The sequence below is a fragment of the Zophobas morio genome, unplaced genomic scaffold (genome assembly GCF_036711695.1).
Source record: "Zophobas morio isolate AGI-343-1 ecotype UQ-CSIRO unplaced genomic scaffold, CSIRO_AGI_Zmor_V1 ptg000157l, whole genome shotgun sequence".
In the NCBI taxonomy this organism is placed as follows: Eukaryota; Metazoa; Arthropoda; class Insecta; order Coleoptera; family Tenebrionidae; genus Zophobas; species Zophobas morio.
Window position 1 is genome coordinate 79,299 of NW_026972261.1, and position 13,351 is coordinate 92,649.

General features: G+C 21.0%; 1 protein-coding gene across 1 annotated transcript; it reads right to left on the bottom strand.

The window, feature by feature from the left end:
- Window positions 1-2,126: 2,126 nt before the first annotated feature.
- On the bottom strand, window positions 2,127-10,209 carry LOC135145561 (mitochondrial inner membrane protein OXA1L-like). The gene is made up of 10 exons (XM_064077680.1): window positions 10,112-10,209; window positions 9,806-9,953; window positions 9,077-9,183; window positions 7,338-7,417; window positions 5,124-5,255; window positions 3,541-3,673; window positions 3,193-3,264; window positions 2,693-2,739; window positions 2,345-2,470; window positions 2,127-2,227 (listed from the first exon to the last, which is right to left on the bottom strand). Exons 3-10 carry the CDS (start codon window positions 9,117-9,119, stop codon window positions 2,138-2,140), a joined length of 723 nt encoding a protein of 240 aa, XP_063933750.1. The 5' UTR covers window positions 9,120-9,183; window positions 9,806-9,953; window positions 10,112-10,209; the 3' UTR covers window positions 2,127-2,137.
- Window positions 10,210-13,351: the final 3,142 nt, after the last annotated feature.

A 13,351-nucleotide genomic window follows, 5' to 3' on the forward strand; every position in this document is an offset into this window, starting at 1 on the left:
TCTGATAGGCAAAAGAAGCCAATTGAATTTTAAAAATAAACTCATATATAAAGCTATTAACTGACCTATTGTTAGTCACGCAACTGTTCCATGGTCTTACTAACTCGAGTTTGCATATGAGCAGACTTCAAATTCTTCAAAGTAATCTCCTTAAAATGTTTACAAGCGCACCTTGATTTGTGCGAAATTCACAACTACATCATGAAATTGAACTTTTTTGCTATACCTTAAACTGGACGGCTATTTAAATGTTTTACACTATATATGAAGAACATTACCAACAATGTAATAACTACTGCCTTAGACTATACTTTCGCATATTTTTTGAAATACTAACGACCTAAACATTTATCTTAAATCGGTTATTGAAACGTCGTTAGCGCAGTTGTTACATGATTATAATATTTTAAATTTTAGGGGAAGATGTGTTAAACGCTTAAATTGCAAAGACATCGCTATCTATGTGCTATAAGAGATGACCCGAGTGACCTTAATTTGTAAGAGGCTACCCTTTCTCTCGCCGTAATGAGGGAATTTAGGTTAAGCGGTTTAAGTTAGAGCAAATTTAACGACTATAGTATGCCAAAACGATAAAAAAAAAAAAAGGAAATCGAAGCATTTTCTTTAATTTTTTTCTATGCAACTACCCCACTTTACTTGCTTGCCTACTGACGGATTATAATCTCAGAAGAGAGGGAAAAAACTTAAGTTACTAATGCTCTTATTTTTTAAGTTAAAAAAAAATCCTATTCAACGTATATTTCAATCATAGAAAAAAAGTAAATAACCATATGAGTTTATTAAGTATAAGTTTATAATCTTTATTTACTGAAGTTAAATGTTTGTTATAAAAAATTAACCACAACCTTATTCAGTTATAATAAAAGAAAAAAAGTTTACATTTTGAGTTTATTAAGTGTTATTATAACAGTGTTATTAACTAACGGTTTTTAACTGTTCGACATATAAAATTCAATTCAACGTCTATAATAAATTTATGAAAGAAAAATAACTTAAAATTGTTAATTAAAAATTAAATTAACTGTTTCATCTAGTAATATAACTAATGGTTAGTTATAAAAATGGCCTGTAAAACATATTTATAAAAGGAAATCAACCATACTTTTGATTTTATTGAGTATACGTTTACAAACTTCCTCTACAAACGATGTTTATTGTCCGTTTAACAAAGATGACACAAAGTTACCGATATATATGACATAAAAAATATCAGTTGTACTATTGAGTTTATTAAGTATTACGTTAGCTGCCTTATTACTAGTAAATCTAAATGTTTGTTTTTAATCAATTTCAAGTTAAGCTCATTATAATATAGTTATAAAGAAAATCCATCATACACTTTAAATTTGCTAAGTATTATTTTAACTGGTTCATCTACTAAAATTGTTTGTTTTAGAAAATTCCGATTTACGTTATTGTAATATATTTATTAAGGAGAATCAAATATACTACTGAACATTATTAGTAATACTCCAACCGTTTCATCCACCCACAATACAATTTTTCGTTTTAAAAAATCAAATTCATTCATAAGATTTTGGAACTTTAGTAGTTATTAATTTTATTTGTTTTGCTCTACTAATAAATCTAATTTTTTTTATAAAAAAAATTAACTCAGCATTATTAAAATATTTATAAAAGAAAACAATTTACTACTTAAGTTTGTTAAGTACTAAATAAACTGTTCATGCTTTATAAACTCCAACGCAATGTTTTAAAAATTTTAATAGTAATAATTTATAAAATTGAGTGCGTAAAGTAATCATTATATTATTTCGTCTACAAAACAACAATATAATTGCTCTTTAAAAAAAAATCAATTTGTTTAGCTTCTAATTAAAAATATTTTTTTTTAATGTTTGAAAATTTGGCAGATAATTTTTTCATTGAAGTAAAAAATTTCAATTTCATATTTTTGTAAGATGTAAAGATGGAGACAGGCATTTATTATTCAAAATTAATAAAGATGAGTACAAGCCAAGGCTTGTAAAAATATTTTTCGTACATAAACCGCTGAACTAAATTAACTCATCAACTCTAAATTTATATATAATAAGAAACTATTAAGAAATTATTAAAAAAAAAAACCTCCACATTTTTATTTATTAAAAAAATTTTATTTATTGAAAGCAGCTTTGCGCTTCACTGCATTTATATATTCCCTTTTATTTTTTAGCGATGCCTCAAAAGGAGTCGGACCCTGTGCCTTTTATAATAATAATAATAAGTATATATTTTTAACAATTAAAAAAAATCAATTTTAAATTAAAAATGGATATAGTAATAATTAATGATTTTTGTATAAATTTAAATTTTTTTCTACTTCTTTTCGAGTAAGTAAATCAGCGAAGGGGACTACTGGCTTGAGTTTTTCATTCAATTCGCGAATCAAAGAAATGGACGGAAGATTAAGTTTATGACGGAGTATAGAATTGCGAAGTAAAGAAAACTATAAGACAAATAAAATAATAATAATGATAAAAAAATTAAGATTTAAATAAATTATCCCGTAAAAAAAAAATATTAAAAAGATAGAAAAGATACATAACATGTGCTATTGCGCGTGACAAAAGCACATGGAAGTAATACGAAAAACATAGTGCAGATAATCATGTGGCCGAGCACGTGGTTTATCAAATAATAAAATTCATAATAGTAATTATATATAAACTTGTATAAAAGAAGCGGCTGAGGCCCCCATCCAGTATAAAATGATTCCTTTATTTATTAATATATTATTATTATCTCGCCTTTAAATATTATATTTTCTTATCTTTACTTCTTTATATACAATATTTTTATATTGATTTTTTAGTATTATGTTACTAATAAAAAGTTATTAAAACTTTAAATAATAAGATTATTATATTACTATATTATACAAAAATTCTCTAAATTATAATTTTTACTTGCTATTACTTTATTTATATGTTTATATATTATATCGTATTATTTTAATAATACTTTTATTAATTATTATTTCTTATATTATTATTATACTTTTAAGTATTTCATATATTTTTTATACTAAAAACAAATTACTATAAAATATGTTTATGGGAAGTAATTATTTTTAGTACTTGGTTTTGCTTATCTAAATCTTTAGTAATATGTACTTTTAAGCATCAAAGAAATAGTTATAATTATAATAACTATCACTAAAGGTATTACCGCTGGGGATCCCCATAATAACTGTTATGGGCACTGAAGCTAATGTTAATATCCTTAAAGGAGTCTGAAATCCTTAAAAAAAATAAATACTTTTAACAAAATTTTATAAGTAGAAAAAAAATCTTCGCATCAAAAAAATTGTTATAAATATAATTATTAATATTATTACTTGATTCAATGCTAAATTCTTTATGTATAAATATATATTTGTAATAAAAATTTAAAGAAAAAATTCTGAGCAGTAAAAGTTTAGTATTATTAGTATTTAACTCAAAATTATTTATTTTATAATATAACTTTTTATAAAAAAAATAACAGCGCAACTAAAATAAAATATTATTATTCAACCAATAAAACTCGTGTGTATCGGATTGCATTTCCAGCTGGAATTCATAGAAAAAAGCGTTCCGAGCGCAGCAAAACAAGGAAGAAGGTTAAGCGGATCAGCCACTGTCAAGTCTGTAAACCAAAAGAAGCCGCCCTGCGCAAGTAAAAATAGTAATAAGAAAAAATGTATAAAATATAAAGGAAGTATAAAAAATATATAAAAAACAAAAACTTTTTATTTATATACTAAAAATTATATAAAGAAAATATAAAAAAATTTATAAAAATTATAAAAATTAAAAGTTTTCGTATTTAATTTTATTACTAATAAAGTTTTCCCACAATTTAATTAATACAAAAAAAAAAACTTTTTTTATGTATTATTAATAAAATTTAATATAAATATATTTAAATAAATTATTAATTTTTGATACGTAGTAATTTTTTTTTTAAAATACTATAGATTAAAAATATTAATATATTAATTTATGTTTCATTGTGTTTATATATTTATATCTTTCCTTTCATTTAAAAACTACTTTCACAGTATTTTTTTAATAGAATTCAATGAAAATAAATATTAACTAGATTATTAATTTTTTATTGTTATTTATAACTGCCCTTCGCATAGTACTTTCGTTTTAACCATGACGTCCCTTAATTAACCAGTAGAGAAAAAATAGGCAAAAACAACATCTTCTATTGCAGTGCTTCGCACCATAACCGAATAATCTTAGTCCCTGACATGTGCGTAGCCCCTACTTCTACGGGCATTGGCCCTCTTACTTTAACTTATAGCCCTGATTGGTCTTCACTAACGCTTAAGCCTTAGACGTCACTGAGTAACCTTAAGAAAAAACTTTTTTATAATTTGTTAATAACACCAATATTTATATAAATAATAAATTTAATTAAAAAATTTAAACCTTTTTATTATTTTTCATTCTGTTTAAATATTCAAATAACTTATTATTATTTTTAAGCAAAACGTTTAACAAATTAATTTAGAATGGAATAAATTTATATCCTGTTCTAATATTTTTATTATAAATATATTTTGAAGTAAAACTTTTTTAAATTATAATTAATAAAATTTTAATTTTAAAATAATTTATTTATAAATGAATAAATTTATTTTCCATTTTATCATAAATTATTATTTCCAATACTTTTTAATTATTTTTTATAAATATAAATGAAAATAAATTATTTTATTATTGAATAAATTTTTATATTTCGTTTTGATACTGAAATAAATTATTAATTTTTTTAGTAAAAAACAATTTTTTAAATATTATTAATATCATTAATAAGTAGCAAGCAAATTTATATATATTCTTATAATATAAAAATTCCGCTAAATACAAATTATAAAACTTTTTTACATATTATTATTTTCGTTTCATACATTTATATTTTCTTTAAAAATATAAAACTTCAATTAATAAATAATAAAAAATTTATATTTCGCTTAATTTTTTCTTTAAATTTTTTTTAAAAAAATTTACTTTTTTAATGTTGACTTAAAAAAGTTGGATAAAATTTTGCTTATATTTTTAATTATAAAATTTTCCCAAAAAAATATATATATAAAAAAAAAGAACTGATTTCAACGAAGAAACGGGAGCATCGATTATTTTCTTCAGCGCCATAAAAATAGAAATAAAAATCGGCATTTGAATTCCAATCAAAAGAAACGGAAAATACGGTCGAATTTTATTGCATTTCAGAAAATCCTTAAGAAAAAAAATTTAAGTAAAAAAATGTCTATAATCATTTAAAAAAAAAGATAAAAATCTTCAAAATTGAACAACTTTCTTAATATAAAGTTAAATTCTAATCAAAAAACAAAGTTTATTAAATATTAAAATTTAGTAAAAAATTAAAGAAAACTTTTATAATAATTATTACTTTTATAAAAATTAAAAGCAATAATAAAGAAAAAAATAAAAAATTTTTAAAAAAGATATACTTATTTCTACTAAAACAAGAGATTATTAAATAAAGAACCGGAATTTCTATAAAATTTTGAAATTTAATAAATATAAAATAATGAATCAAAATTTTTATCAAAATTTTTATTATTATTATATTTAATAATATTAGAAACAAAACCATATAAAATCTTAAGACTCCTATAAAAATTTCTATAAAAAAAAAGTTATAAAAAAATAAATCTATTAAACTATATAAATTATTAAAATTCATGAATTATAAATCATTTACAAAAAATTTTTAAAATTTCTATAAAAGTTTTATAAATATTTATAAATTAATTTCCAAAATTAAAATAACAAAAATTTATTATCAATTTATTACAAATTAAAAACAATTTGTTAAAAAAAAATTAAAATTCCTATAATGTTATATAAAATTTATAAATAAATAAAATTATTCTCGAAAATTTATGAACTTTTTCAATTTTGATAACAATTTTATTATAAATTGAAAATGATTTTTTAAAAATTAGAAATTTGATATTAAAATTTGACATTAAAGTTTGAATAAAATAAATTCTATAAAAGTTACATAAAAATTTATTAATAAAAAACTAAACCTCGAAAATCTAAACAAAATTAAGTATTAACAGTTTCTATAAAGTTTTATAATAAACCTCCAAAATTTATATAAATTATTAAAATTTAATATATATTTTATTAAAAACCATTTCTAAAGAAATTTAAATTTTCTGAAACGTATCTACATTAGTAAAATCTTTATCCATTTTATTATAAATTATAAAACATATTTAAAAAAATCATTAAATTTCTATAAAAAGTCTAAAGATTAAATTAATATAACAAATAAATTAAAATTCAATCAGAATTGAAAAAGTTGTTAACAAATTTCTATAAAATTTCTTATAAAAGTTTTATAAATAAAGAATTTTTTCTCCAAAACTTATAGGGACTATAAAAATTTATAATCAATTTTATTATATAATTAAAACCATTTTCAAAAAAAACTTCAAATTTTCAATAAATCTTTATAAAAAACTCAAAAATTTTCAAAAGTTTTATAATTAAATAATATTAATCTCCTAAATTCGAATAAGTTACTTAAAATAAATATCATTTCTAAATAAAAATCTATTAATTTCTATAAAGTTTAAAAATTAAACAAATAAAAAAATTACTCTTCAATATTAAATATAAAAAAAAAATTGTTATTTAATTTCTATAAATTTTCTATAAAAGATTTATAAATACATAAAATTAATCTCCTAAAGTATAATAAATTATTAAAATTTATTATCAATTCTAAATAAAATTCTTAAAATTTCTACCAAAGTCTAATAAATAAAGAAATTAATCTTCAACATATAATCAAAACTAAAAAATTATCACATTTCTATAAAATTTTATAAAAGTTTTATAAATGTAAAAAAAAGATCTACAAATTTTAAATAAATTATAAAAATTTATATCAATTTTACTATATATAAAAAATTATTTTTGAAAATATCTTAAATATTTCTATTAAAGTTTAGAAAAAAATAAATTTTTATAAAAATAATATATAAATTTTTTTAAAAAATAAGAATTAATCTCCATATTTATATAAATTATTTGATTTTATTAGAATTTTTAATTTGAATATTAAATCATTCTAAAGAAAATCTTATAATTCCTATATAAAATCTAAAAATTAAATAAATTGAAATATAAATTTCTATTTATAAAATTGTTAACAATTTCCATAAAATTCCAATGAAATTTCTATAAGATTTTGTGAATACATAAAAAATTAATCTCCAAATTTCGAATAAATCGTTAAATTTTATAACCATTTTTTTTTTATACATGAAAAAATTTTACTTTCATTTTTTGGGCTTCAACTTTCATTCCTTCAAAGTCCAGTTCAGCGCGTTTCTGCTTTAACCTCGACGTCATTACATCTTATTAGTAAATTAATAAAACTTTATAATAAAAAAATTATACAATAATATATAGTATAAAATAATCATAATTTTACGTTAAACATAATTCTTATATATATAATTATAAAAAAAATTATATTTTAATTAGTATTTGAGAAAATATATTTTTTATATTATTTAATAAATAGAAAAGTGAAAATATTGTATAATAATAATTATTAATAGAACTATTTTAACAAATTTAAATTTTAATTAGTATTTAAAAAATATATTATTATATATTTATTAATAAAATATAAAAGTAATATTATATAAAAAAAATAATTTAATTTTATTATAGTAAAATTATATTTTTATTATTTAAAAAAAATATATTTTTTATATTAATTTATAAAATAAAAGTAATAATATTGTATGAAAATAATAATAAATTTTTATTATTACCTAAAAATTCCTATTATATTAATTTATAAAATATAAAAGTAATACGATTGTATAAAAAATATATTATTAATTCTTTTTTAATATATTTATATTTTTAATAGTATTTAAATAGATGTATTAATAAAATATAAAAGTTATAATATTGTTATAAATAAATATTATAATTTTATTTTAATTAAAATCTAACAACTCGAATATATCTTCTATTTCAAAAAATAAAAAAGAAATAAAAATATTATATAAAAATAATAATACAAAAGTTATAAATATATTAATATGTAGTTATAAAATTAAAAGTAATAAATTAGAATAATTTTAATTTCTAAAATGTAAAAAAAAAAGCAATAAATTCTAAAATTTATTAAAATTATAAAAATATAATATACAAATTTATATTAATAAATAATAATTAAAAATATTAAAAACGTAAAAACTAATTTATAATAAATTATAAAAACTAAACGTAATAAAAATATATAAAAAATATATACTATAAATTTTTAATTAATTAAATTATTTTATTTTCTAAATTTATAATATAAAAATAATTACTAATAGCAACTAATAAAATCTAAAAGAAATAGAAGTATTGTTTAAAAATAAATTCATTTTACTTCTAAACTGTAAAATTAATAAAAACATATAAAAGTAATAATAATATAAAATTAAAACTTTTACTAAATTAAATCATAATTAATTCTAAAATGTAAAAGTAATAAAAATATTATTGAAAAATGATTATAAAACCATAAAATATAAATTTTTATAAACTAAATTAATTTTATTTTCTAAATTGTAGAGGTAATAAAAATATCATATAAATATTATTATAAAAAAATAAAACATAATTCAATATTAATTAATAAAAACTAAAAGTTACAAAAATTAAAAAACAAATTAATAATTAATTATAAATCTAAAAGTATTAAAAGTATTGTATAAAAATAATAAAATTCCAATTTTAAAATTGTAAAAAAATAAAAATATATAAAAATATCTATTAAATATGAATTATAACTTTTTATTACTAAATTTATTTTAATTTAGAAAAAGTTAAAGTAATAAAAAAAATAAATTCATAACTAAATATTATATAAAAATGGTTATAAAATATATAAAAACAAATTTATAAAAACTTTAATAATCTAAAAGTAGTAAAAGTATTTTAAAAAATAATTATTTTATACTTTAAAATTTAATAGTTATAAAAATATTATAAAAATTATTTTTTACCCAATTGTGGCCGAACGATGAGCGTTTTATAACCGTTTCGCATAGCAGTCAAATTTAAAGGCCAAATCAAAAACCGGATGGTGAATGCAGTAAGCCATATAGTAACTCTTCGAAATTATAAAAAAATTATAAATGTATAATAAATTTTCATAGCAATTAATCATTATAATTAAAAAAATTGTTTGAAAACTTAAGGAAGTTCTTAAAAACAAAAATAAATTAGATTTTATTATAAATTTCAATTGAAATTCTTTATACACATTAAAAGTTAAAAAAGATGCTTTGTAAGCTTTATATAAACTATAAACATATTAAAAAATTAATATTTATCAAAAAATTATAAATTATTATTAATGTCGAATAAATTTTTTTTTAGTAATTCGAACAAATATATGTATAGAAATAGAAAATGTAAACTTTTATATCGAATTAAATTTTAAAAATGTATAAAGTTTAATAGTTATTCATTGAACAAATGTAAAATGAAAGAGGAAATGTTTAAAAACTTAAATAATATAACCAAAAAAAATAAGAATAATGAGAAATTTATATAAAAAGTCCCAATAATAATTCCTTTAAAAATTGCTTAAAATTCATAATTATCTTCGAAAGTCTAATTTAACTATTTACATACAAAAATTTTTCATAGTATCTTTTTAACAATTATTAATTAAATGAAAAAAAATTTTATGGAATTCATTGATTATATAAAAAAAGAAAATAGGTAACCCCCAAGGCAAACTGGTATAAACGGTGAATAATTCTAAAGCAGACTGAATGGTGCTAGTAATATAGCCAGAATCTAAACCATAAGAACGTATCTCTCCAATAAAAGGAGTAAAAACTTCGGGTAATTGTTTATGAAGAATCGGTGGATCTTAAAATAATAATTAAAAACTATAGAAAAAATCATGCTACAAGACGTATAAGAATTTAAAGTAAAAATAATTAAAAACTTTTTTTTTATAAAAGTTAAATTTTTTGACGCATTTAAATTTAAGTCATAAATAAAAATAAACAGAAACTATAATAAACCAAGAGATTGCGAAGCTATCAAATTAGTATGTGCATTAGGCGCGCCTGGCAAGCTTGTCGAAAAGTATTTTTTACAATTACCAAAGAGATTGTTATGGTAAAACGAGTGCTTCTTTATAATACGTAAACTGCAAGTATAATTTATATTACGCGAACAAACAACTACTTTAATATTAGCAACTCCCAACAGAAGCTTCATAATAGAATCATGACAAGCAATAAAACTAACTAAAAAAAAGGGGGGTATATAACCACGTGACGAAAATGTAAGTAAATTTTATGGATAAATAGTTCCTCTGCGTTCCGCTACTTTTTTTTGTTGTTTGGTTTATTACTGGAAGACCTTTTTTTTAGTAATTATTATTTTATATAGATTCTTTAGTTTCATAATAAAAACATTTATATAGTTAAATTTATCCTTTTTTTAAAATATATTTATTAAATTTGTTTGATTAAAAACTTTTGTATTGTTAAATTTATATAAATTATACTATAACTCGTGTTTTCTCAAATAATTATTATACTTTTTCGTTAAAGAACTTTTGTATTGTAATATTCACATATTTTGTTATACTTTATTTCGTAATTTTATTATGTTTATTAAATTTTTAAATAAAACTTTGGTATTGTAAAATTGTTTGACAATGATTTCTGATTATTATTTTTAAACTTTTTTGTTGAAAATTTTTGTATTGTATTTATATAATTTTTTGTACTATGATCCGTGATTTCCATTATTTTAAACAAATTTTTTAGTTAAAATTTTGCATTGTAAAATTTATATAATTTTTGATGTGATTTCTATAATTTTAATTAAACTTGGTTGTTTTATTAATTTTGAAATTTTTTCAGTTTTGAATAAAAAATATAGTAAATTTTTTTTAATACTTTTTTTAAAAAATTATTATATGTAGAAACTAATTGTTTGTTTTTATTAACTATACTACAAAAATTTAATTATAGTAAAAAAAGTATTTTTTCAGGCTTCCAATAAATAGTATCCACTTTTATAACAAATTTTTTATGATTTTTCCCTTCGCCTTGAAAACTTTTTCGGTAGTTTGTAAGTTATATTGTTTCTAAGCCTCGATTTCATTACAAAAATATCTCATTAGCCTCAAATATCTTTTTATTAAGTACGTTTGGAAAATACCATTTAACTCTTTCAAAAGTTTTTATAGTTTCTGTAAACTATTAAGTAACATAAATTATAACAAATAATAAATTAATTATAAATACTCCTCATATCTGGATACACTAGTAACTAATACTCTTATGATAGTATACTTATAGATACTTGACAACTATTTTATATAGCAACAAGTACTATTCAGTTAATTCACATATAACTTACTAAATGCTATAATACTACTATTTATTAATGTAAATATGCATCCTGATAAATGCTAAGAGTAACTAGCTACGTATCTCATTACAATGAATAGAGGTTCACCCAAGCTTTCGTCTGCAACTATTCACCGAGGCGAACTTATCCCAGTAACTTAGCCAATACGTCCACCAAACACCGGATCTACGGGACCAATGTAGACAGATCATTAACTAAAGCGTAGGCAATACGATAGTATACAGGAGCAACAAGGCACTACTCGTTATTGTGCCAAATAGTCAATTGAATATACAACCAGCCAGCACCATACATACGTTCTACAGCTCGAATCTTGCGAAACCCGACTCTATGCACAATTTGTAATGGTTACAAGTGGTATAAAACATGTTATGATAAAGATTTTTCCAGGTATGAGAGCAACTGTTTCCAGCCAAGCGCCAGCTACTTTAGAACTCTCCTTGAGAAGAGCTAACCCTGGTAACTTTTAACCAAAGCACGACAAACCATATTTACGCTGCTTTCTTTTTGATGATTCCCTTTTATTTTGCTTACTTGAATGGTTCAGCTCACATCAGAGGACCATAAGTCATAGTAGAGGGTCATTAAACAGTCCCAAGGCATTTATAGGCTACATTTAACTTTCAATCAGTTCTAGGATGGTAATCAATTCTGACCGATCAGCACTATGACGGGCAGATAGTTACCATAGCCCTCCCTCCTTGCAGCCAGTTGAAGATCCATACCTGCTCACTTTTAAGATAGCCACGATCTTGTTTCGTGCGCTTGTACAACACCTACCTGGGGACGGAACATGCGTCCTTATGTACAGAAAGAGTGTAAATTAGTCGACGAAAGTTATAGCTAACGGTCGATTAAACCATTCAGCGATCGACCTACGCGTCACCAAATTTATTTCGCCAAACAGAACTAACCTTCTGCGACTCAAAGCCCACAAATGGTTGCTTACACAGAATCCGCCAAAAATGAAGTAAATAAGGCAAGGAGCTGGAAAGAACATGCGAAAGCAACAAGAACGGAGCTAAATTACCATTCTCTTATATATGATTTAGGAGCACCTTAACTAAATCTTCTTTATTAGCATAAAACCAAGGTTGTCACAAAAAGGGGTAAACGTGTTGTTTACCAGTAGTATATAAGATTTTTAAATTTATCACTCCTATTTAGTACTCTTTAAAGTTTATAAAAGGTCACTAGGAAAAGTCTCCAAGTTTATATTAGTTTAAATGATCCAAATAGAACAGTACCCGGTAGAATTCTAAGATGTAAACCCTTATAATGTATAATAAATAAAAGAAGAGATTTTAGTAAAACCTGTAAAAGTTAGTGGCGCACAGGCCGAGAGAAGAAGTTATTTTAGGTTTCAATTGGCTAAGTTAGAAGGCTCTTCCTCAATACACCTCTAAAAGCTTTCTTGTTATGATTATTTTTTACATCAGCGTAAGCCCTTCCCCCTCGTAAGCAAATGAATTTATCAGACTTTGATAGTCCTGTTAGTTTTCTGTTGGTGAATTTTCTAAGATTGTTGAAAAAAGTGCTCCTTTAACAAAGGCAAGGCATCTCTCAATAATATGATCCACCCGGTTTTAGCCAATATCTCAGACAGTGATTCCGAATTATACAGTTATAACATATAATATAAATTAACTGGTAAATAACTACTGTTTAACTGCTACCTTACAGTTAACAATTTAAGCTGGTAAAGAGGAATGTCTACTAGCTACATGCTATATGAGATCGCCTCTAAAGCAAAGCTGTATTAAAGTAGTTCGTTAAAGATATTTTCATAATTACTTATTTATTTGTTTTATGTACTCTTTCAGCGATAGACTTTTAACGATAGAGCGAAGATTTATGCTGGACTTTTGCACTAC

Coding starts and splice junctions, on each gene's coding strand:
- LOC135145561 (XM_064077680.1), bottom strand. CDS start 9,119: ATGCGAAACGGTTATAAAACGCTCATCGTTCGGCCACAATTGG. Junction 2,740..3,192: donor TATTATGGGGATCCCCAGCG/GTAATACCTTTA, acceptor TAATAAATAAAG/GAATCATTTTATACTGGATG. Junction 2,471..2,692: donor CAGCCGCTTCTTTTATACAA/GTTTATATATAA, acceptor TTTGTCTTATAG/TTTTCTTTACTTCGCAATTC.